Source organism: Lethenteron reissneri, chromosome 46 (assembly GCF_015708825.2).
Source record: "Lethenteron reissneri isolate LAM-NWPU_2019-01 chromosome 46, ASM1570882v1, whole genome shotgun sequence".
NCBI lineage: Eukaryota > Metazoa > Chordata > Hyperoartia > Petromyzontiformes > Petromyzontidae > Lethenteron > Lethenteron reissneri.
The window spans coordinates 3,534,697-3,560,786 of NC_083824.1; the positions used below are offsets into that span (position 1 = coordinate 3,534,697).

Consider the following 26,090-nt stretch of genomic DNA (forward strand, 5'->3'; position numbering starts at 1 on the left):
TCGATTCCATCGTGCACCCGCCATTTCGCGAGACGGCGGTAATGGCGAGCGAGGAGGTCGCGGTGGCGGTGAGTGAGACGAAGCGAATCGGCGACCTTCGCGTCGTGGACCTCAAGTCCGAGTTAAAGAAGAGGAACTTGGACGTAAGCGGCGTGAAGAGCGTGCTGGTGGACCGGCTCAGGAAGGTGCGCAGTCCCGGTTTTGGCGATGATGGCGGACGCGGGAGGGATGTTGAGGCCTAGACGAACGGGCTTCAACCGAAGGCCCAATTAACGCGCGTGTCGTGTGTGACCACTAACTTGTACAATTGTGATTACACTTATTACAAATATAAATGTTGCTTCATTTGTCTGCGTGGCTGTGGTATTTTTGATGCCTTTGTCCTGGATTATAGCTTTGAGGTGGAGTCCACGCTGTTGAGTGAATGGGTTCACGTTGAGGAAGTAGACTTGTTTTCAATAAACGGTTTATATTATTTTACTATTTAACTCGAATTGTTGACGTGTGTGTTGGACTGCATTATTACGCCGATGAGCGGTCGATTTGCATTGAGGCGGTCGCAATTCTGCACGTGTTGGCGGGAAAGGCCCGGACTATGCAAACTTCAACTAAAACCAAACGCCAGTCATACACGAGTGCTAAATATCTATTGATCATGCCGAGTTTATGGAAAATTTACTCAAGTACAAAAATGCTCATTTATAATGGGGACGCAGTATCTTGCAGCTTTCGTGACTGCAGGAATTAATATTTGGGGTTTTCGGTAAAGTCACGTAGATAAAACAAATAATAAAAAATACCGTGACTTTACCGAAAGACCCAAATAATATGGGGACGCGGTGTTGAGCGCACCGAGTTACTAAACCAAGCTACATTGGTTCGATTTCTGGCCACAGTTAACATCAGTAGCGAGTGTGGGTCAGAACCGGTCTCTACCCTCTTAACCCCTTTTTACCAACCCGCACTGATCGGCAAGGTTAAATATTATTTGGTGGCGCTACTGCGTTGGCATTGGAGCGCGAGCACAAACAACAAAAACTAAACAGATTTGTCAAGAACACTGGCCTTGAAAAGGGGATGTTGCGGGCTATATGACCTTTCGTCACAGCACGTGTGCTGCCCGAAAGCACGCACTCTGAAGGGCCATTGCCCAAAGCACATGTTGCTGTGAAAAAGGTTAGTTGCCTGAAACGTCACCTAGTATATTTTTAATGCAGTTTAATTGACGAATGAGTTTTTTTTTATATCGGCCTGGAGAAATTGACGTGGCGCTGGGATGTCTTAATCCAACAGTGGATTCACACGGTTGTAAATTGTATATGTACTTACGATTTACGGTAAAAATCAGCACTACCTCTGCTATGTGGAACTTCAGAATCACGATCTTATTTTAGACTGGAGGGATCTCATGAACCATACAACTCTTCCACAGATGTCCCGTATTTCACAACTTGGTTCGTACAGACCAGCTTAGCTGCCGATATGGTCCGTTTCACCGCGTAAAAACATTTAATAGTTTAGGCCATTGACATATGGCCCTTCTGAGCTCATGTTTTCCATCTATCTGCATTTAACAGCCCAGCTGAGTCTCAGCAGATAGTGGCCTGTTAAATGAATTCACCTGGATTGTATTTCAAGCAGGAGCATTGCACAAACGCAGTGGCGTAATTGAGTGTAATAAAGCAACATGGTACAACTTATTTACAGTCACCAACTGGAATATAGACAATCTTTTTTCAAAATGTGTTCATTTAAATCACAAGCATTGTCGCAGTCGCCCAACAAGATAACCTCATCGTTACCTTCCGCGGGTTGGTGAAATTAGCACCATCAACTGATACTACGCTGCTGTATAGGAAGTGAAATAAAAACTAGTTGGATAATGGTTGCCGATTGCCAACCTACCCAAAATACATTCGATCTGGTCAGATCTAGGAGGCTTTGGGTTAAGTCTGGATAGTGGTTGGATCGTCAGCCACCATGCATGAAACAGGTGTTATGTGGGGTTACGTTGTGGGCATCATAGTGCAGTGCATTAAAATACATTGTACGTTACTGTGCGTACATATTACATATACCTTTATCAACCAACACCAGTGTCCAGGGATGTGAGCTTCATTGTGTATGAATATGAGCATGGATATTTATGTGGAACTTATTTTGCAACCGTGATAATCAGAGGTGTGGAATATAAAGTTATTTCTGACAGTGACTATGCTATCATCTGATGGCTTTGTTTTCTAGGCGGTGGAGGAGGAGGGTGGAAACCCTGAGGCGCTGCAAATCCCTGTGGAGGTGTCGCTGAAAAAGCCACATAAGAGGACTCCTAAAAGTGAGGGCTTTCAATAACACCTCCAGTGCAACATTCTGTTTTGTTGTGGACAGCCCTTGGCAGATAATTTGATAATAATTGGTCTAGTGTTTTTAAAATAACATGTTTTTAATATTCACAGACAAAAAGTCTGACGAAGAAGGGTCTGTCGAAGATGCCAATGACACAAATGTAAGTGTATATGATTTAACCATCAAGTCTAAACTCTAGTCCATACTTATTTTTAACAAAGTCTTTCTGTTCATTGTATTACGATCCTATGATAAAAATCTATTATTACACGAGCTGAATTAATGAGAGCCTTAATTGATTCAGATCTGCAGTTCTGTTCGAGTTGTATTAGTTGTTCACTGGAACTTTTAAGAGTTGACCTTGGTATTAATGCTGAAGGCTACTCTACTGCACAGGCATGCTTTGGCATACAATTTGAACACTAGTGGAACTTTCATGTAGTATGTTGGCTTCCAGTGTGGTGGTCTTAATGCATAATGAACAAGACAGAGTGTGCACTTTGTATGTCAATGCCACATTGTCCCCTTTTAAAATAACCTGTGTGGTACTTTGTCACACTTTGTGGGCGATAAAATTATTACAATTGATTTTGGTATTCGATGATAATTATTTTATTCTGTGCTCTGTCCCAGGAGGATACAGAGATGGCGGCCGACAACAGCACCGACTGGGATGCACAGGAGGAAGGCGACGAGGAGGCTGGCAAAGTTGAAACCAACATGACTGACAGCGAGGACAAGGTCATTAGCGCTGACGAAGTAGAAATGATGGAAATGGAGAATGCTGCAGAGCAAGCAGCTAATAGTGAGAGGGCAGAGGCGATGGTGGAGGTAAGATGTTGAACCATTTACCCTTCCCTTGCCCCATCTTTGGTTTGAACGTGCCTCTATAGGTTATTCCTCCAATCAAGTCACCTGGAATGTGCCCGATTACCGTATTTTCTCGCATATAGCCCGCATATGCATATAACCCGCAGACGCATATACCCCGCAAAAATAGCGCTTTGTGTAAAAAAAAATTCAGATAGCCCGCACCTCCATATACCCCGGATGCATTAATATCTTTAACGTCGTTACCGCAGCTTAATTCCATCATTAATACGAAGTTTACATTTGTAATACATTCCACTAACAATTGTTAACATTAAAATCATAACGTGCACAAAGACAACAAACTAACCAGAAACGAGTGAACTTAAAACAGTAAATAAGTAACAAAAGTAAATATCCAATAAATAAGTAACAACTGGTAGACAAGTACAGTTTTAGCACTGGTAGATTGCGCGCTGCGCAGTCAATAGCAGAATTAAGGTAACTCCGTTGCCTCGCCCTCACCCCCCCACCTCCCTCTCCCCCAGCTGCCCCACCCCCCATCCCCCCACCTCTCTCTCCCCCAGCTCTTCCGTCGTCGGTAAACAGTGCGCGCACCTCAAACATTGTCGTTTAATTGTACAAACAATTCATTTAAAACGTGATAACATGTGCTATTTTAGTGCGAGTGGTTTATTCAGCAGTGCTTTAGTCTAAGGTAAGTGTTGCATAGTGGATAGTCCTATCATGAAAAAATGAAACGAGTTATGACATGTCACACGTGTAAAATATTTTTGGGATAGCCCGCACCTCCATATACCCCGCAGGGTCTTGTTTTGTTTGTAAAAAGTGGTTTACCCCGCGGGTTATATGCGGGAAAATACTGTACATCAAATTTCAAGAGGCTGAGGAAATAATATAATAATAAAATAAAAACTTAATAAAATTATTCTCACGACGTTTCGGCCACAACGCAAGCAGCCGTCCTCAGGTGGAGAACAGGTCTGTCGAGAAGACAGTCTGAATGGCATTCTACGTGACTTTACCGAAAGAACCAAGAAGATGAATCCCTGCAGTCACGAAAGCTTTAAATCGAAATTTAGGCTGAGGAGGGTTGAGCCTACAAGGTGCTCTGATGGGTAACCACTGTACATAATCAAGTTTCCATAGGACTGCAGGATCATGTGGTGGGCAGTGCATAAAAGACATGTAATATACTGCTATATGTATTTTGAACTTTTTTCCCACCATACGTAACCAACCGTGCTAATCGGAGGTGCAGGTGAAGGACAACGAACTAAACACAAAAAGCAGTTCCATATGTACACTCCTATTCGCACTGACCAGCATCCTAATAAGTATGGTGTGGGGAGACCTACATCCAGAAAAGGGTTGACAAAAGGGCAATATTAGTCCATGTAGATTTTTAATGGATTAATTACTCTTTTGCACTTGAGTGTGAGACCGTATATAATGATGAGACTGATTGTAGCTTACATATCTTACGATTTATAGACCTTTTATGTCATGCATCTTTAGACCAATTGAATGGATGAGACAGCATATGTGAGATTTCAATGATAAACAATATGAATGAGACAGTAAGAGGGACACAACAGATTCTTGAATGGAATTGTGAGCCCAAATTGTGGAAATGCTTTTAATCACGAAGGTATGGGGAAGATTAATCACTGCCTATTCAATAATTATTTTCTGTGTCAGTTGTTGGGGCAGATGCAGTACATTATAATATTTTGGGAGTGGTTTCAAGTGTATTAGAACCGGCTCTATATTTTTTGTGTGCTTTGTTTCTCTTCTGCAGGACTCCTTAGATGTGGAGGTGTCAGCTGAAAATTCGGCCCTTGAAGAAGATAAAGATGAAGTCACTGATGGAGATGTAAGTGTTAATATTTCACTGCTGTTGAATTTAGTTAATCGGATTTGCATAAACTGCTGTTTGACATTCCTTGTGCAGTGTGGAGAAACATCTTCTCAATTTTATGTTCAAGGCTGTCAGATGTTATGCTATATCAACATTTTGGAGAGAAATTTGTAAGCCCTTCAGTTTACATTTTATGGAAAAGTGAATAGTTTGATTTTAAATTATGAATTCTCTATCACACAGATGACGCTGACTGATGCTACATCAGGTAAAGTAATTTCCGGTTCCTTTCTAAATGTAGTGTCTGGCCCAAATAACTGTAAAGTGGTTATTGAAAATGAAGATTGGAAAGCTTCCTGAGGTTACCAAAGCAGATTTATATATATTAAAAAGATATGCTCTTTTAAGCCTATGGCCCGGTATATGCCCCTTTTTAAGCCGATGGCCCGGTATATGCCCTTTTAAACATTTGGCCCGATAAAGCAGTAATTTATCACTACGACATGCTTTGGTAACCTGATAATAGGGTATTTAAGGCTGATTATGGTTAAATGGTTTAATGGCATCGTCACCACCACCGTTATGAAATGGAGGAGCCCAAGCATACGTGACCTCGTCTGCCGGCCATTGGAGAAAACGCCAAGAACCTCGAGCAAGAACCACGGAGCAACTATCTCTCGCCACCATCGTCTCCTCTGCCACGGCAACAAAATGGGGGCGATGTTGGACGAGACGGGGCGGCGCTTCGTTACAGAAAATCCCACCTGAAACGGAGGGAAACGACTCCACACAAGATTGTAACGGACCAAGCCAGAGTTTTACAAGAAGATTGCCCTGCTGTGCGAGGCGTGGAGAGTGGCAAGCAACTGAGAACATTGTCGAGGGACTGATGCGGAGTGGACACTTTGGACCATCCCATCGACCGACTTTGAGACTTGGCTGTGGGTGAAGTCCATCCAGATAAAATGAAAACTTCCATCGAGTCTAAGATATTATGATCGATTGTGTTTCTAACCGCATTTTTAACTGCATTTTCCCCCACCTCTGTTCTTGTTTTAAAAAAAGAAATGGGACTTCACTCTTGAATTCCCAAGTATAGAATTTCTTCCAGCACATTTACTCCAGTTTTGTTGTGTTACACTGGGTAACTGTCCTTTTAATGAAAGATCAGAAGCTTTCTCCAATCTTCATTTGCAGACTAGTCACTGTTAAAAGGTGTTCTCATGCACTGTTGTTACTGTAGACTTGATGCCAGACCTTGTGTTTTGTATGAATTAAACTTTGTTGTATTTAATCTCTCAGACAAGGAGAATGTAGAGGGGTTGTGTGAGGGAGGGTTAAGCTCCCTTCCGGCTGGGGAAGGTGAGGTCTCTGCGCAAGACGTCCTGGATATGAACGCCCCTCGCCCCGAAGCGGAAGAGGACAACATCTCGGTCACGGTGCAGGCCGAAGACGCCCTCACACTTGACGTGGACGGGGACCTGCTGCTCGAAGCACCGAAAAAGGATTCTGTGGGTGCCCACGGCTCATCAGGGAAAGGGGCAGCCTCTACAAAAAGCACCAACAGCGGAAGTTCCAGTGGCTCCACCAAAGCTACCGACGGTGCGACCTCAAAGCAGGAGGGGCACGAGTCGGCGGAGAAGGCGGCCAAGGAGGGAGCTGCCGCTAACGGGAAGAAGGAGGAGGGAGCGTCCTCCGACGCCAGCAAGTCGGACGGCAAGGAGGACGGCAAGAAGCCTGGCAGCACTCCTGACAAATCAAAGGAGGCAGCAAAGAAGGGTGCTTCCTCATCAGGCACTAGTGATCAAGCCAAGAGGTTTGTTTCCTACACATGCCTTGCTCTTGTCTTATGTCTTTAATTTATGTAAATCCCAAGTACGTGTGGGCCACGGTAAAACGTCCGTCACTTTCGTTTGAACCTCTTATTTTTTCCCCTCTTTAAATTTTTTTTCATCTGGTAACAATCGGCTCCCCCGTCGTTGATTATCATCGGATGCGTTACGCGTTGGGAATCGGCCGATTGAAGCTGGTGAGCTGCAGTGCTGGTGCTGCTGCTGCTTCATCTGTCCCTAAGTGGAGGCTGCGGGGGCGGACCACGCAGTACAGAAACAGCAGTCAGGAATCCGGGTGCCTGTGGGAAGATGTTCGTCAAGGGAGTAGCGGTAAAGAAACGGCAGTCGGGAGTCCGGGTGCGCTGGGAAGATGGCCGTCACGAGAGTACGGGATGGTGGCACGTGGCTGGTGTGATCGTCACCTGAAGATCACTAGCCTCTAGCAGTTTGAGTGAAAAGTCAAAGCGTCTCTCATCACCTCTGTCTTGTATTTTGTCCTTTTGGTGTTAAGTGCTGTGAAGGTGTTGCTGCTTTTGCAATCCATGATTTATTACCTTATCTGTTTGCATCAGCTCTTCCAAGGATGGCAAGGGAGCAAGCAAAGAGGACAAAGGTGGGTTGTGTGGGCAAGTTTTGGGCAATTGTTCACATTTGAAAATGTAATTTTCTACCCCCTGGCACCAAGAAAATGTCAACATGGTATTTAGTAAAATGCACACCTCACAAAAAATGTGGCACACATGAGATAACCAAATTGTGTGATGTGCTTTCCAAACTAATCATCGGGGTTTTCAAGGGCATGTCGGCAACTCCTTGTTCCATCGCGTCTAACCTCTGGGAGTAAAAACAAACGACATTGCTGCAGCTGTTTCGACGTCTCACGGGAATTGGCGGTGGTCTTCGTGTACTTAGGCCGAAGCGGTGCGTCAGGAGGCAGTGGTGGTGGCAACAGTGGTAGTGTCTCCGGCAAGAACCTGTGGGTGAGCAGCCTGTCTTCATCGACCAAGGCCACGGATCTCAAGAATGCCTTCAGCAAGTATGGCAAGGTGAGCCCACCTGATGCGGCTTGGTTAACTGCTTCCTGGTTTGTTTCACAACACTTTGTAACTCCACTGCTGGGTAAAGGCCTCCCCATGTGTCCAGTCGTGGGGGTTCTTTGATCATATATTGCCATGCCGGTCATTGCGATTTCGTGAAGAGAGCACGGGGGCTGGTCCAGATATCGCTTGCCACTGATGTTAGCCATGGTAGTATATTGTGAGGTGTGCTAACCGGTGCACCGCTGCTTTAGCCCTTCTGGTATGGTTTTTAGCACGAGCAATAAACTACGTCAATCTTTCCTGTGTATTGGTGTTAACCCAGAAATTACTTGCTCATGTCCAAGTTTTAGTTTCAGTACAGAAAAGTCCTTGGTCATCTGATTTGGGCTCTGTGAGTGTACTAACGAGTTATACTTGTCGCACTCGCACAGGTTATTGGCGCCAAGATTGTGACGAATGCACGCAGTCCGGGGGCCCGTTGCTACGGGTTTGTCACGATGGCCACCGTGGAGGAAGCCACCAAGTGCATCAGCCACCTCCATCGCACAGAGCTGCACGGGCGCATGATTTCTGTGGAGCGGGTGTGTGCATGGGTTCTTGTCCAACTATCACATTTATGGCAGTGTTGGTGAACCTTGTTCTTACGCAGGGCCAAATAGGATTCATATTCTTGGATCTTTCGGTAAAGTCGCGTAGATAGGTTCAAAGAAAATAACAAACTACGACGTTTCGATCGCAACACAAATGGTGTTTTTTTATTTTTTGTCCTGAAGAATGACCTTGTGTTGCGATCAAAATGTCGTAGTTTTTTTTACCTATCTCTGTGACTTACCGAAAGACCCGAGAATATGAATTCCTGCAGTCACGAAATAGGGATGCAAATTAGTTCACGTGAAACTTTGCTCATGGGAGGACTGTACGTTGCGCAGAACTGCTTGAAAGACAACAGGAAGATTTGAGCAATGTGCAAAAAAAAGAAAAGTGTAATTCAGACCTTTTTATAAGTGGTAGTCATATCACCATGGGCCATACAGTAATTAAGTCTAGTGCCCTGTCCAACCTACTGTCAATATGTTCTCCCACCTCTGCTTTTGGCGCTTATTAACTGTAGCCTTTAAATAATACTTTAGTTGCACACATTGTACTCTACGCTGAATAAATACCAAGGCACCCATAATACCAGGTCAAGTGAGAGGAGTGCACCTGACTGGCCACATGCCATGTAAATCACAATATGTTTTGGGTGACCTTAAGATTTTAAACCATAACTTTGACCATAATTGATGTCAGATTAGATCTCATAAATGTGGTAGACATTTTACACTTGAAGGAGGCTTTGTGCAATTGAATAGCGATCTAGAAAAACGTAATAATTTTTCCCCACATTCTGTTAAGTTCTGTAGTCCGCGACAAGTAATATGACTTGCAGTAATACTAATATTACAACATTTCAGCTGTAAACTGCAGTAATTGTTTTCTTTATAAAAGGCAAAGAATGATCCGGCCAGCAAGAAAGCGAGTGACAAGAAAGAGGTTGAGATAAAGAAGGCTGGAAAAGCAAGTTCTTCTGGCGATCGAAAATCCACTGAGACCAAACCCCACCAGTAAGCATGAAGTCGGCACACATCCGTGCAGCTAGCAACTCTTATCCAATCCTTAAAATGGACCCTTCATTTTCAAGGGTTTTTTTTCATTGATTCTAGAGTAGGCATAGCCACGTACATAATATTGATACGCCTAGGGCAGTTTTTTAAATGAATACTTGTCCCTTCGACTTGTATGTGTGCTATTCTAAGTCAGAGATATTGTTAATTGCCAGGTGCGCTTTTTTCCATGTCAATTGACTTGAATAATGCGCACAGCTTTTGTTGTAAAAGTAGACTGAACAGCTGTTGACATTAATTGGGTAGGCATTATTTGTAACAATATAAATGCGGTTCATAATCCAGAGACCCCTCTTGACTAGGTCTTCCAGCACGGGCAAGAAGGAGGAAAAGAAGGATGACAAGAAAGTTGTTGAGAAGAAAGACACCAAGGAGAGCAGCTCGAGCTCTTCGGCCAAGAAACCAGAGGAGAAGAAAGATGACAAGGATGGAAAGGAGGAAAAGGAAGATCAAAAATCCAGCAGCAGCACCAAAAAGCCAGACGACAAAAAAGGTGAGTGGGATGTTCTTTTATTAGACTGGCCAGCTAGACGAGCATCCATATTGCGTTGTGTGCTAGTCACGAACGGACACTCGTTCAAATTGAAAACTTTTGAAATATATTAAACGTATTTCAGTGTGTGGTTGTGCTGACACTAATCATAAGAGAAAGTAATTGAATTAATCTTCAGGTTCACGTTGCTGTCCGAGTCAAGGTTTTTAATGGGTGTTTTCTAATTTTTGTTTTTACAGGTGGAAAGATCGCCGACCGAACTGTGGTGATGGATAAATCAAAAGGCGAGCCTGTGGTGTGCGTGAAGACCACAAGCAAGGACAAGGAAAAGGACAAGGTAAAGTAACTCAAATTGGTTCCGTATCATTTCACAAAGCAATAAACACTTCAAATAAAAGGGATAAAAATAGACATGTATGGCACTTGTAGTAAAGACTGACATTTGAAAGCGAATGTTTATTGTCGCCTGAAACGCAGTGTAGCACTCGCCACCATGGTGACGAGATGTTAACGACCGCGCCTGGTATACAGGAGGTCATGGGTTCAAACCCAACCCTGACGCCTGTATATTTGTAGTTTGCGTCTTCTCCCCATGGTCGTTTGGATTTTTTTTCCAGGTCCCCCGCATTTTCCCTCCACATTTAGACACATGTTTTAGAGTATTTGGCTGCGATAAATTTCCACGTGATAAGCCACTTCGTTGAACTATCATTTGTGACCAAGTTGCTTCTGAAAAAGAGCTATGTAGCTTCGTGGGCCTTACCTGGTAAAATAAAAATAAAACATTTAGTTTAATTACAGAATGTACGAAATAGTCACCGATTAATACATTAATTGGGTTGTTTGCTCTTACTGACAAATTCCAATTGTGCTTTTGACATGTCATTAGATAAAGAATACATTTGGAAATCTCAAAGCAATCGATTGTCAGACGTTGGCCTGATTGATGTAGATATTTTTCACAACATTTCTCCAAAAAATCATCCCCGTGGCCATTTTATTCTTTCTCATATACGCTGCCAAGAGACTGTTGTACTACAGGCAAACCAATATTTTTTATTATCATTCGCCAAATCAAGTGTAAAACCAAATATTAATGTTTCTTGTGCAGTCATAATCACTCCACTTAAGATTTCAGTTTAATCATGGGCAGCTGCATGGATGGAAACCCACCGCTCTGATCACTGATCTGTCGAGCCACTTGAAATTTGTGTTCGAAAATGTTTCAGTAAAATCTCCAAAAATACCAGTGTCGTCCCCCGCTTGTACAACACGGTGCATTCCTGGAAACCCCGTCAGAAATCGGATTGTTGCAAATGGGACCCTCTTTTCCCGTAGACAGAAACAGTAGAAACATCACTTGCCAATGATTTTTTCCCTTTTATCAGCAACGTGGTGAATGTGGATTGTCGTAAATCCGACGAAGTCACCTGTAATTATGTACATGCCTTTCGGAGCACTGTCAACTTGCTGTTTAACAGTAATATACCAAGTTTGGTGGAAGTTGGTTTAAACAGGGTGTTAAAAACGCTTGTGCCCAGAAGTCCACAACCAAGTCTGATGACAAGAAGAGCAGCAGCAATGTAAAGGCCGACCCCAAGAGCTCCACCAAGTCGGACGTGCTGTCCTTCGAGAAAATCCGCGAGGAGAGGGAGCGTGAACGGAAACGACAGAACGAGAGGGATGCCCGGGAGAAAATCAGGTCAGCGCAGCGCACTGTCAATGAACGCACCGCTGTATGTAGCGTTAAGCAGTGCATGTGTCCTTATGGCAGTGCATGTGAGCTCGTTGGCAAGGGGTCTCAGACGACTGTCAGGATTATGTGGCTGGTTGTAGGAAATGGGCTTGTATTTCAGATTTTTTTTGGTTATGTTCAACTTTGAGATTTAACTCCTACACTTCTGCAGTATTTTACTTCATGGAAGCAAGTTCATGCGGCCTTTAATTTCGTCCGAGGGAGGTGAGAAATAACACGTTCCTTCGGAGTGGGCAGGTAGGAACTTGGTTGGACAGCGCATTCGTGCGATCCGTGTTGGATACCGTAGTCATGTTGGAGGTTGTAGCTGTTACTATTGCATCTGATGATGATTGTTGATTTATTGCTGTAGGTCTTTAAGTTCATGCTGCTGCTGCAGCAGGTTGCGCCTGTGCTGTGACGCCACCTCCTGCGTGTACCACGCGCGCCAATCCACCTGACCTGGTCTTTGAACGGCCACGATGTTGTCGTAATGGCGCACTAGGTGCATGATGTTGAGCAGGGCATAGACGCCGCAGTCGAGAAAGGTCACCTGCGGGCGTTGCACCGGGCAAACCCGGGGCAGCACGTTGGCCACCTCGACAGGACCGTCTTGCATGAAACAAATGGCGTTCCCCATTGAGTGGCTGGCCCTTATCAAGATGTCAATATTGAAGGCTCGGGCGGGTAAAATCGCTCCCTGTATAAGATTCAAATACTGTCAATAATAGCTGTATTATAATAAAATACTGTCAATTATCCATTTTCACACTCACGATGTATGTCTCATGTCAGAATAATTTATAAATAAGAAATGCCAAATCTATTTTTTTCAAATTAAGAAATGGCAACCTCGTGTCTTACCCACAAATGTAGCAACTACCCAAAACGTTGAGTAGGCACGTAAAATAAATTCATCAACTGAAATTGATTATGCTCCTGACAAATAAACAAGTCGCGTGAGATTAGATTATTTACAATGCATGTACATTACATGCCAATGTTCATCATCATCATCAGCCATGCTCAATCTACTGCTGGGAGAAAAGGTTCCCCAATATTTTCCCCGATATTGTCACCATCCCTCATGATCTTGTGATCCACCCAGCTCATGCGCATGAGATGATCTCATTGCTTCATCTCTGTGGTGGTTATTTTCTCACACGTGTTTTCTCCATCGGTTGACATTCCATCCCAAGTTCTGTCCACTTGCTATTATCCCTTTAAGTCACGATGTGTCTTGGCCAAGCCTAATTAAAACTCTACTTGCATTTTTGCAATGTTGCATTGAGGAGAAAGTAAAGTAACCAAAAAATAACTGTATGAATTAAAATAGAGATGGTCAAAATGAAAAAAAATAATAATGAAATAATGACTGTAAATCTATCACAATTAATTGAAAAACTGGAAAGTGTGCTGGGAGTGGGGGGGGACTCCAGTTGAATCGTAAACATGGCCACAGGCAGCCATTGCCACCATGCACACATGTCCAGTTAGGGATGTTCATTGAATTTTTAAGGGTGTTGCGATAATTGCATGCACAAAAGCTTATTAAAAAAACCATTATCAATCTTCAGCACACCCACAATGACCGGAGTGAAATATGGTCAAAACAAGCTCAATGACTGACATGGCGTGGTTAGGCCTTCATCTAGCAGTGGCTTGACCAAGTGGTGTACGTTTATTATATTGTTTATATTGTATCTATAATGATCAGAACAATGACATTGCAAGATGCGTCTGTAAAAATGCGTGCCATGCGCCAAGCAGTTTGATCAAGTACTCAAAAAGTAGAAGATAATAGATTCCATGACTTAGGAATCAATACAATATTCCATAAGCAAACGGTACAAATCGATAATAAAAGTGCAGGAGATACAAAACACTGAGTACGCTTCGCCTGTACTCTAACTTACAATACGATATTATATGTGCATAGGCAGCTTATTCTGCGTCAAGAGATACGAGAAAAAAGCTTATCAATATACTCATGGTGTTTTTAGTGATAAAGCAAATATCTGTGGAGTCACGTACCGCCTTGAAGACTCTTAATAGAAGACTTAATATTTACGTTGAAGCCTATTCGCCATTGTTTGAAGCACCATCGGTGGGGGAGGGAGAGAGCACAGAGGTGGTGGGGTGGGAAAGGACTGGCACCAAGATGGCGTCGAGTGGCATGGGAGAGTTAACGCAGCGAATAAGATGCACGACAGACAGACAAATAATCCCTGGTGGGCAGTGTGGAACCTGTTGTTCCTACCTGTATGTAGAAAAAATAACTTGACTTTAGGTAGCCAGGCAGACAGCCCCCTTAACTATCGCCCCCCCCCTCCCTTGGGCCCCTCCCCTGAACCTCCTCCCTTAGGCACCTCCCCTCTCCGTACCCGGAAGTAGGTTTCCACCAATCAAAGAGCTGTTTATGTTATATATTTATGCACGACAAACAAACAGACAGATGGTCAGACACAGACAGACAATAAATCCCTGGTGGGCAGTGTGGAACATTGTTCCTACCTGTAAAACCATAGCCTACTGTTGTCACCACTGCATTCAGGGAGCGACAGAAGGAACTGAAGGAGCTCAAAGAGCTGAAGGAACGTCAGGAGATGAAACGCATTCGCGTGCTGCGGGAGCGCGAGGAACGGGAGCAGCTGCAGCGCGAGCGTGAGCGCCTACAGATGGAGCGCCTCCGGTTGGAGAAGGAGCGCCAGGAACGCGAGCGCCTCGAGCGACAGCGCGTGCGCATCGAGCAGGTGACCGCTCCGCTCTCATCCCTTCTACAAAGACAGATCCCCCGTATAGCCATCCCCCTACATGCACGCACACACGCGCGTTTCAAGCAGGTGCCCACTCTCATCCCCCCTACTCTCCTACTTGTGTATCAATTTCCCAAACCTGACAAAACCACCACTTCATTTCGGTGGATTATTGTTACTTGTCCGTGTCTGGAACTACCTCCTGATAGTCTGCACTGTTCACTCACTACCTCTTTAAGTCCAAGCTCAAGACAATACTCTGTTCTATTTACTCCCACTGCGCACTCTGTCTCCGATCATTCTCCAAGATGTGTTATTTCACCGGAAGTGGGTTTTCCCAAGGCTGCATGCATGTATATTTGTGCAGCAATGTTTGAGTATTCTCACCTCTTGTGTAGGTTTTCCCCAGGCACTGCAATTTTTTGCCATGTGCAAAACACTGATTTAAAAACCATAGTACAAACTGAACCTTGAGACTGGCTGAGGCTTTGCTGGGTTAAAGAAGAGTTGTTAATGTTAAAACTGATGACTGGATTGGATGGAGGCAGCGTTGGGCGGTGCATCTGGGCTATCCGACTAAGTAATCGATTACGGCCCAACGATCAGTTTGATTACTCAGATAATTGAATAACATGAAAGAATTGCAGGATGAAAAGTCTCACCTCTACTCATTTGTTGCTGGACATGTGGGAACAGGTGATAGGCGTAGTTTATGGTTTGCTGCCTTCAGGAGGCAGTATGTAGAAACCTGAATTACTTGGTTGATTACAACTTTCAGTCAAAAATATGACTTGATTGACAAATCACCCCAGCTTTATTGGGGAGCGACCGATGATGTGTGTGCTTCCTGCTGTCATTGACAGGAGCGCTGCAAGGAGCAGGAGCGCATTGCTCGAATGCGTGAGGAGCTCCGGCGCCAGCAAGAGAAATTGCGCTTGGAGCAGGAGCGGCGCGCATCGCTCAAGCGCACGTACGACGTCGATAACAGGTGCGTGTGTGTGCATGTGTATTCCTGCCCATAACACATGGATCTGTTTTATGACGATCTGCCAGGGCGGTGGGTCCTCTGATGTTTCACGTCGCCTCAAAAGTGTACCCAGCCTGGCCCAAGCGCTGTGGTGACATTACTGTCACATCTTACTTAAACTACACAGCGCTGTTCAATACATGCAATCAAATGTCTGATTCTATTTACCCACATTAAGCTCCTGGATGAATGTTACCCATGTGTATTGCATTCAATTTCAAGTAAAACTCATTTGACTGTTGGCAGTGGTGTGTTTACAATTGCAGACCGTAAATACCTAGCCACAGTTATGGGCATTGTCTTATAATTTAAAGCTTGGTACCCCAAACTACTTTACAGATGTGTGGGTAGGTGGGTTGTACTCGTGCACAAAATAAGACCGAATAATTATGGTGGTGGATGTCCAGTGCACGCTTGGGTTTGTTATTTGACTCAGGAGCTGGACCAGTCTGCCTCCCTTGGTGTGTGCTGCCGCTCGATGCATTAGCGTGGGGCTAAAGCAGCGGTCGGGAACCTATGGCTCGCGAGCCATATATGGCTCTTCCAGTGACGGCATATGGCTCCCAGACAATTTTGAGTTGAAAAAAATAATAATAAAAAAATTAAAATAAAATCAGTTTGGAACTGGTTTTAAAATACTTGTGATATTGCTTAATAATACTGTGTCATTTTAAAGTAAACAGAAATTAGTTTTGAAGTTAAAATTTCTCGGGTCACGGGTCCCGTGACCAGAAGTCGCATTAAAAGTAAGACATTTAATTTATCATACGTTAAAAATACTATATGGCTGTCAATGAAATATATTTAGAAATATTTGGCTTTTATGACTCTCCCAGTCAAAAAGGTTCCCGACCCCTGGGCTAGAGCATGGTCAGATTTATAGATGGATCTCCTGTGTGGTCCTTCTGTAGTGTACTCCATGCTAGAGAAACCAATCACCTCGAACCATTGTCATGCCTCTTAACCGTAGGCTTGTTCACTGAAGTAGGTGAGACAATGTTATAATAGACTGATCAAATTGGGGGGGAAATGCAATAGGCATTGTGACCTTCAGGAAAAACAACACAATAAACAAATCCTGCTTAACTTGTTATATACCTCGGTCAGGCATCATTGCCGAAGTCATCTGTGTGCCAATGGTATATTTTTTTACGTAATTTATATTTGCTCTGCCCTTGGCCTTTTGCCATATCCTTCCAACCGGCGTAACGCGGGTGCATGTTGTCGCCGCTGTGGGGTGGATGCAGGCGTGACGATTCTTACTGGGGTGAACCCAAGCGCCTGGCTTTGGACAGCGACGCGCGCTACGGGCAGAGCCTCTTGCAACGCGGGGACACGACGGCCAACCGCTTCAACGACTACGACCACCGCGAGCGCGGAAAGTTCCCCGACCAGCGGCTCTTGCCTGCCATCGGGATAGAAAGGTGAGGGTTGCTTCTGCTCATGCGCTATATATAATATTTAAGGTAATTTTCAAAGTAATGGTGGGCCTTAAGGCTGGAAACCAACATTGTTTTGGTTGGAATTTTATGTTAAAATCTTATGTGAGGATTTTGTTGGTCATGTGTTGAGCAAAATAACTTGAGAGGTGTGATCATCCTTTTTTAAAGTAAATTGCACAATCTCACTTGATAATATTTGAATGGTCTTCGGAGTGATTTGATGGTTGTGCACATTGCAAGCCTAACTTTTAAGTCTGCCCGAGTACGATTTGCGTGGCACTGAAAGTACCGCTTCGCAAACATTTACACGCATCGGTGGTTGCTATGGATTACCTAATCACTACCCCAGCCAGTAAGCTGCCAGGAAAACAATGTCGATGCAACGCGGCTGTCTTCGTTGCATTAAGCCCCTGCAACTTGGCTGCCGTGATGTCATCACTCCGTGCACTTCAGCCGGACTGAAGTATATTTATGTAATTTGTTTTATTTTAGTGTGATTTTGTGTGTATTTATGCAAATGTGAGAGCATGTGTGTCATTTTTCGAGTGAAAGAGCGTTTTTTGTGTGTGTATCATGTGCGGTATTGGCCTTACGTTATTGAAAGGCTATATGAGAGATGTCTGCGGTGCATGTGTCTCTCAATGTGTATTTGTGATGATGTGTCTGTATTGTGTGTGATAGTGTATGTCTTGTGTGCACTTGTCTGCCGTGTCGGCCTCCATAAGTGCTCGCGAACAGCACTTTCTCCATGGGTGTGTAGACATGAGGCATGATGGACTCAAGGCTGCTCTTTACTGCCCCTACGATATGATGTAAATTTACGCATTCTCCTTGCATACATCCCATAGGGAATTGGAAATGGTAAATATCTTGGCGCACGCAATTTATAGAATTGCTTAAGCCGTTCGATACCCAGGCCCCTGATCATTATCTTTTGTTTAGCTGTACATTCCACCATAGAAACAGTATCTTAAGTTCATGTGTACTACTTACATTCAGTGCTGTTCAATTGTGCTCATTAACAATGTCACTTGTTTTAAGTTTGTGTGATGTGCAATTCCAAGTAATGAATTATATTTTTATGTAAAACTGATTAAAGCAAACAATGACGTTTTGATGCACTCTTTTTGAATTCAGGCGCCTGGAGCCGTACGACCGCCGGCCCGACTATCAGTCTGGCCGCAGCCGCGACGATGGTGCCATATTCACGCCGAGCCGTCTGAACGGGCCCCAGGCGGGGCGGCGTGATGACGTTCGGGAGACGCGCGACCGCGACGATCGCCGTATGGACATACCACGGGACCGGCCGGCGCTGGGAAAACCCCGTGACGTTGCGGCACGCGGCCACAGCCCTCGGCGCGACTCCCCCCGCCGTGGGACCACCCGCGACTGACTGGAAGTCCGAGCGCACGGTCATAGCTGACCGCAGGTCCGTGTTCATTCAGCTTGCATGTACTTGGCCGAGCCAGACCGCAGCGTTGGAGTGTGCAGTGTTCAGGTGGGCTCAGTTCTCCATCCACTTTCCTGAGGGAATTCCTCCTTCGCAATATGCATCGGTCTACACCTGTCCTGCATGCACAGATTTAGTGAACCCGGGATGCTCCATATAGCCTCGTTGGCCACGCCATGACCTTGTGGGAAAGGGATCAATGGAGCCCATGAACGGTGAGGCTGCAATTCGAAACCTGGTTGACAGGTGGTGGGGTCATTAACCAGGAAATGTTCTATAATTTTACGAGGCTCGTTATGCTTGCCACTGAGATGTTGAGAAGTTGTGGAGTTGAAGCTCACTATTTTGGATGTTTTGATGCAAGTGTAGAATGGAGTGTGATTAAAAGATCATAATTCGATGACATTTTTACATTTGGCTTAGCTGTGGTTTCTTCATGTCAGGTGTATGGAGAAGAAAAGTTCGACACAGAAGCCTAAGTTATTTCTGTATCTTTGGCATGGCCAGATTTATGGGGGCACCCTCTATGGTCCTTTCATAGTGTACTCCATGCCAGATCAGCCAACCACCTCGAACCATTGACAAGCCTTCTCAACCATAGGCTTGGTTCACTGATGTAGGTGGGACAAAATTTATTTATTATTTTATCTTTATACGTGACTTTACTGAAAAAACCAAAGAGTAATTCCTGCATTCACGAAAGCTCCAAAATGAAGATTAAAATTAGTCAACTTGAGGCCTTGATTCAAAAATCGAAGGCAAGGAAAATGTAATCTAATTTAAAATATAAATACCATAAAATATCACCACTAAGATTAAGCAGGGATGCATGTAAAGTTGTACACTTATATATTTCACATGATATGCTGTGCTCAGTGAAGAGGGCAGCTACACATACCTGTTGTAAATCCTGTGCAACCTCCGCAGGTGGGCATGCTCGCTCAGTGTTTCTCTCGTCGTTGTGCGTACGGCAGGGACGTCATGCGTGACACGCGCGACGCCGACCGGGTACGGCTGGATCGCGGTCGCGAGCCGGATGGACACGTGCGCAGCCTTCTCCCCAGTGGAGCCGGCAGCTCTTCCTACGGGGGCCGCGAGCCCATGCGCAGCGGTGGCGGCGTCATCGGCGAACGAGGGAACCTGCCGGTGCGTCAGTCTGGCACGTGCGCGTAGCGGTGCAATTTCACGAGGAGCCTGCTGTGTCATCCTTGCTTGGTGCTGTGCAACTCAAGTGTTTCGGTGTCGGTTTAAAGCATGGTCAGATTTACGGGGGATCTACTGTGGTCTTTCCATAGTGTACTCCATGCAAGAGCAATTAACCACCTCGAACCATTGTCGGGCCTCCTAACCATAGGCTTGTTCACTGAAGTAGGTGGGACAATGTTATATGGCACTGTTGATGGTGAAATTGGTCATTTTATAATGGGCATTGTGGATGTGCAACACATGAAATAAATCGTTGTAGTGAAGTACCTAGGCAAAGTGTCAGTGAAACTTTGAACCTTTAACAAAATAGACTGATGCTAGTTAAGCAAGCCATTTGCTAATGTTATTCACAACAGAGGGCTATTGATGTAGGTGGGACACTTGCAGAACTAAACAGTTTGTTTGTATTTTTATTGATGGGCTGACTGATGGTCTTGCCCAGGAATATTTAGTGAACATAAGATTGTATGGTGAGCTGCAGTTGCACTGCTTTACCAAGTGTGTTTTAACTAAAATTAGTTCATTATTTTATTGTACTCGTTAATGTTGCCTCTTAAGATTACCGCTTAAAATCATGAATTCCACTGGAATAGTATAATGAGCTTTTGTCCAAAAAGAGTAATGCAGAAGTGAACAATGAGCACTCAAGAAATGTGCTGCATACATTCACAGCTGCCACCCCTAATACACACTATAACCTTCTAGTTTTTTTTCTATCTACGAGACTTTACCGAAAGAACCAAAGAGTATGGATTACTGCAGTCACGAAAGCTTCAAATCAAGATTTGAACCTTCTAGTGACTCCGAGGTCAGCGCTGAGCTGACACTGCTCAGGTCCTTGATTCGAAAACCAGGCAAACCCGCCTGTGATGAAACCATTGTAATCAATCTAGATTTGAAGCTTCCGTGACTGCAGGAATCCATACTCTTTGGTTCTTTCGGTAAAGTCACGTAGGTAGAAAAATAAAGAATACGACTTTGCTTGGTTAATAACGTCCTTCCAATGATTGCTCCTGCTTATACCCATCTTCTCGGTTGAAATTGTCTCTGTTTATATATCTGGATGGGGTTCATGGACCAATCTTTGATGGTAGCCCGAAGGTTTGCAGAATATCTTGGTCTCGGAAAAAAACAATATCGTGCGAGCCCACTGTTATGACAATGATCAGCCACGGCAGAGATATTGGTTCTGCCGTGTTTCAAATCTGCCTTGTGTTCGCGAACACGGTCCGAGACATGTCGTTTCGTTTCCCTAATAATGTAACTGCTACCGCAGGACACAACTTGGTTTGTAGACACCAGGGTATTGCATGTCAGGAATGACATCCTTCACAGGTGGGATCAAATCATGGATGTTTACTGTATTGTAATCAATTGGTGGTCTCGGTCAAATGACAAGAGAAACATTACATCTAATGTAGTTCTTCAACTCATTTGGGTAAATTATACCTTGTGACAAATATGCCTGTCAGTGGCAGAGCAGGTGGGAAAGTGCTGTCATCTACTGTGTGAACAGGTGACGTGAAGGGATCTCGGAGGTAACTCTGATATCTGTTTCTGGGAGAGATCCGAATGGATACGTCATCTCATTACATGACACTGGTAGCACAATGGGTAAAAGTATTAGGATGATTTTTATATATATATTTTAAAAGCCCTATATAGTATTTTTGGCCGAGAGTGAGCTGTGGTGTTTCTGCCGTGCAGCACTTTGGAGAGGACCGGCGCAACGTGTTGGAGCGCACGAGCCGCGACACTTGGACCTCCAGCCTCTCCCAGCCCAGCGGCTACGGGCAGGATATCCAGCGCCTGGGGAAGTGACTCGCGTTCCACAGGATTCCTGTCGCAGCAGACCAGGTATTCGACGCAAAATAGGAATACGAGAGCCTGAATCTGCGCGACTGCCGTCGATATGTTGTTGGTACAGTAAAATTTCTGAATCGAACTCTGATAGCTGGGTGCATCGTCAGCCCGCGTTAAACAGCATGGTGATATACGATCAAACAATTCTCATGACGGACGAGACACTGACAAGGGGCTGTGCGTTTTTACAATGTCTTTAGGGCGTAAAACGGATCTAGCGTGCATTGACAGATTTTTTTCTACGTTGGCTAAATGTCACGAATCTGTCGAACCAAGCAAGGGGATGATTATCAAGTTTGAAGATTCTACTCCAGTGAAATTTAATTAATTGGTTAATTATAAATATAAATGTGTTATGACCTTCCTGTTCTCTAATTGAGAGAACAGGAAGGTCTTGACTTGTATTACCAATATTGGTACCTACCAAAGACCACTTGTGTTCAAAATGCTTGATATAACATCTGTTTTCTCATGGAGAGGTTTCTCCCATTAGCACTAATGCACGGGGCTTAACTCTGATACATAATAATCCCCTAATGGTCTCGTGGTGCATGCATCCTTGTGACTTGCTCACAAAGAGAGCAGTGTCACTCGGCAGTGTTCTTGAATAGAGGTTTGTCAGTGGTTGTCTTGGTGCTCACAGCTGTTGGGTTAAAACATACAAAACACGAGAGGGCCACACCCAACTTATGAACGACTACAGTTTTGTAGAAGTAGAAAAAAAGTATGTGGCTTGCCACATAGCAGTGGTTTTCTGCGGCAACTTATCTTAATTGTTTGGAGTTATTTCAAGTAATAGATTTCAGACTTGTATAATAATTCGTGCTCTATATATTGTTATCTCTCCAGACTGATAATTCTTGCTAATATGAAAAGACTTGAGACAAAAGAATAAGGCTTGTGCAATGTGTGAAGCCTCATTTGTTATGGTTTTTTTTAATCCTTCTGGTTTGTTTAACCGTACCATGTCCAGTGTTTCCTCATCGCCAACATTCTCTTTTATCATTGTTGCTGCTGAAAAACCCTAAGAGGTGCTTTGAAGCACTGGGCTGTGGCTCACGGGGCACTCGGCAAGACTGATGCACCCACTGTCTTTGCTGCAGGGACAGTCGAGACTGGGGCGTGGGGGACCACGGCCGTAAGATGGACAGCCACTCGGACAGGACATGGCAAGTTAAAGGTAAATAACTTTTTTTTGCACACATTTATTGCATTGTACAGCACTACAAATTGATTTCTTCAATTAACATGTTTAATTAGAGAGGCAGTAGCTTCATGTTAAAGTGTATAGTTGTTTAAATAAAGTAGTCTATGGTGTTTATTATCCAAGTGCAGCAGAAATTCCATCATCCACGTTGATATAGGGTTCCTATAATCCATGGCGCACTGCAGAGGTTATACTAATTCTCAATAAAATATGCCAACGCAGTGTGCCATGAATTACATGATGTATTTATGTTGAACTTCTTTCATACTGTGTAGCCAGCTGTGCTAATCAGAGATGCAATTTCCCGTGCAAGAAAAATGCGGCACGTGATTAGCGCTCCATTAATCTGCGGTAAATTCTCAGATTGAGGATAAATTTGGTTCAAGACCCAAATGGTGCAAATCTGCCTGTATGGGTTATGTTAAGGTTTTTCTTTGCATTTTTTACTTGACATCCAAGTCTATAACATGAAAATATCAATTTTTACTAAACAAATCCACTCACCTGTGTTGACATGAAGCCCAAAAATTGGCACAATAAAAATCCTACCACCACTCTCTACAGCTCTCCATTTATGCGGTTTGCAACTCTGCTAAGCATTCTCAGTCGACCGCGGATTTCAGAAGCCAACTGATTTTGTATCGCAGATTTTTTTTATTCATGCTGTATTGCACTTTATAGATGCATGTACCACAAGTTTAACAAATTGAATTAACGTACAACTCTAATTATATCTTTAAATGTTTTATTCATGAAGCTTCTAAACAGATTTCTTAACGTTTTTTCATCTAAATTAGTTTTGAATCGGTGCATCCGTTGTACACTCGGGACCACGAATTGAAAAATGTTGTGTCTGCGTTGTGCTATCCAGGAGATGGCAGGACCCTTGGACAGTCGATTCAAACAGCACGTCATGCCCCGAGGACCTTCGAGCGGGTAAGAATCCCTCTCATAATGCAAACAGCGAATCTCCCAGCATCCTGGATGCATGAGCTGTGCGTGCATGCATGCACAGCTTTTCTTTAGACAACACATTGGGGCAGAGGCACTGTTTGTGCTTTGCTGCGCTTCGAACCCTGGTGACCTGCGTTCGATTCCCACTAATGGCCAACATCGGTGACGAATATCTTAACCGGTCCCGGGCCTTGCCAAAGGCAACCCGGCCATAATTTAGTACCCAGCATGGTGTGTAAACATCAGCACTGTGCGGATCAAAGTGGTTGTGGTGCTGAGCACCCATCCCCTCGGGTGCCATGTTGGCCTTCATAGGTGGTCGCTAACAGCACTTGCCCCAATGGTCTGTTACGAATATCAGGACGGATATTGTTTTTGAGCAAAATGTTGCATTGGCTGAGTACTTGAATAGATACATGAATGCATTCATAGATTGATTTATAATTGACTATTTGATGCATGCACTGCAAAACATGGGTTTGCCCATTCAATTAGAGAATAAAAAATACGTGTTTAAAATTTTTGTTGTGTATCTCCATTTAAACGCGTAGGTACAAATTCTGCGTTCAATGGTGGACAACGGATTTAGTGAATGAGAGTTCACCATAATGCACACATTAAGCATAAGTGCAAGCAACGAGGCCTGCAACGTGGAGGGGCAGCACTATCAAACGATACGCATCATCTCAGCTGGTGTCGTGGATAGGGGATTTAGAGATGCTGGTGCCTTGGGGCCATGGCTGAGGGGTGTCGGGCATGAGTGTTCTTTGACCATACTTGACTACGATGGGTGCCCGCTATCCAGTACATGTTCATGTCAAGCCAGTGGCCACTATTCTACGTGGAATTTTAATGTAACGAGGCGAAGTAATTTAAAGCCCTAGGCAATGTGATATCGGTGAGCGTTACACGGCGTTGTTGATTGTTTTCAATGTTAACCTGCACGCACATCTCGCCGTGTCTTTGTGTCAGCAGGAGCTACTTGACGAGCAGCGGCCAGCAGGGCTCGGCCAACCTCCTTGGCCGGACGGTGCAGTTGGCCACCAGCCTGGCAGCGGCAGGGGGTGGCTTCAGTAGCACCGACAGGTTGCACCGGCCCAGTGGGGACTTGCGCTTTGATCCGTACAAGAGCGGGACTGTCAGGCGCTACTGACAGACCAGCCAACGTTGTACTGTATTTCTAGATCCTACTAATTTGTACATTCATTGATGAGAATTTGGACATTTTTCATTTGTTATTTGCAGTGTGGACATGCCAATTGTGCGTTGGATTCCTTTCCCTAGAGATAGTGCTTTTAATATTCGCTGCTTATGCATTTTAAGTTTTGGTACAAAGCTTTGTAATTCATATTCTTTTGGTCTTTCGGTGAAGTCACGTAGATAGAAAAATATATAAATATCACGACGTTTCGATCGCAACACAAGCAATCGTCATCAAGTGAAAACATATAGCGGGATATCTGCTGAGGCAGGATGTTATATAGGTTTGAGATGGGTGTAGCCCAGGGTAAGTGGGTGGGGCTAGAGATTAAATTTGCGTGTAAATGTAAGATCGGAGAGCTGATATACCTCCACGACGACTAAGCTGTGGAGGTGGCCATTGTATTGAGAGATTAGCATGTCAATGTAAGAGAACCACCGCAACGGTGGCTGTGTTAGACATTTAGCCTGTTAATGTAAAGACATTTAACCTGGTAATGTAACTAGTGAGTCGAAATAACTGCTAACATCGGCAGGTAGGATGGAAACATCACATCCAGTTATGACTTAAACTGGTGACTAACGTCCTTCCAATGATTGCTCAGTTTGTACCCATCTTCTCGGTTTAAATTGTCTGTTTATATATCTGAATGGCTTCATGAACGAATCTTTTGTCAATTGCCAGTGGTTTGGCAGAGCACCTTCGTCTTGGCAAAATATATTTCGTGTGCCACAGCGTTAAAACAATGATCAGCCACTGCCGAGGTATTGGTCCTACCGTGTTTGAGATTTGCCTTATGTTCACGAACACGGTCCGAGACGTGTCGCTTAGTTATTTTTTTTATCTACGTGGCTTTACCGAAAGACCCAAAGAATATTAATTCCTGCAGTCACACAAGCTTTAAGTCAAGACTTTGTAATTCAGTTTGAGTGCAATGTAATTCAGGTGTTCCTTAAATTAACTTTCTGTAATTGCATTGGCTTGATCATTACACATAAATTGTACAGCCATACACAACTCATTAACCACAATTAAACCAAGCTTTTTTCTTCATTCTAGCATACACATGTAACGTTGCTAGTTGTACAATCATTCAAATAAACATTGAGACTTTTGTTTACGTTGTTGTACTACATTGTGTCTGTTTATTCAAACAAAATTAAATAGCTTACTTTAAAATATCTC

The 26,090-nt window shown here is 44.1% G+C and overlaps 1 protein-coding gene and 2 non-coding genes across 3 annotated transcripts; all 3 read left to right on the top strand.

Annotated features, from left to right (window-relative positions):
- LOC133354221 (SAFB-like transcription modulator) lies at positions 1-26,025 on the top strand. Its single transcript, XM_061570887.1, is given in 26 exon segments — positions 1-185; positions 2,245-2,332; positions 2,454-2,503; positions 2,977-3,174; positions 4,976-5,050; positions 5,279-5,303; positions 6,338-6,851; positions 7,440-7,480; positions 7,780-7,913; positions 8,339-8,488; positions 9,396-9,511; positions 9,874-10,064; positions 10,304-10,401; positions 11,606-11,766; positions 14,354-14,552; positions 15,419-15,543; positions 16,830-17,006; positions 18,162-18,414; positions 18,416-18,453; positions 19,449-19,620; positions 21,388-21,492; positions 21,494-21,537; positions 22,647-22,723; positions 23,622-23,656; positions 23,658-23,686; positions 24,680-26,025. Coding segments are annotated over 26 exon segments (3,417 nt in total). The 5' UTR covers positions 1-41; the 3' UTR covers positions 24,858-26,025.
- LOC133354314 (small nucleolar RNA SNORA42/SNORA80 family) lies at positions 16,448-16,581 on the top strand. Its single transcript, XR_009756573.1, has one exon. It is a non-coding gene; the product is annotated as a small nucleolar RNA SNORA42/SNORA80 family (small nucleolar RNA).
- Positions 18,972-19,105, top strand: LOC133354313 (small nucleolar RNA SNORA42/SNORA80 family). Its single transcript, XR_009756572.1, has one exon. It is a non-coding gene; the product is annotated as a small nucleolar RNA SNORA42/SNORA80 family (small nucleolar RNA).
- Positions 26,026-26,090: the final 65 nt, after the last annotated feature.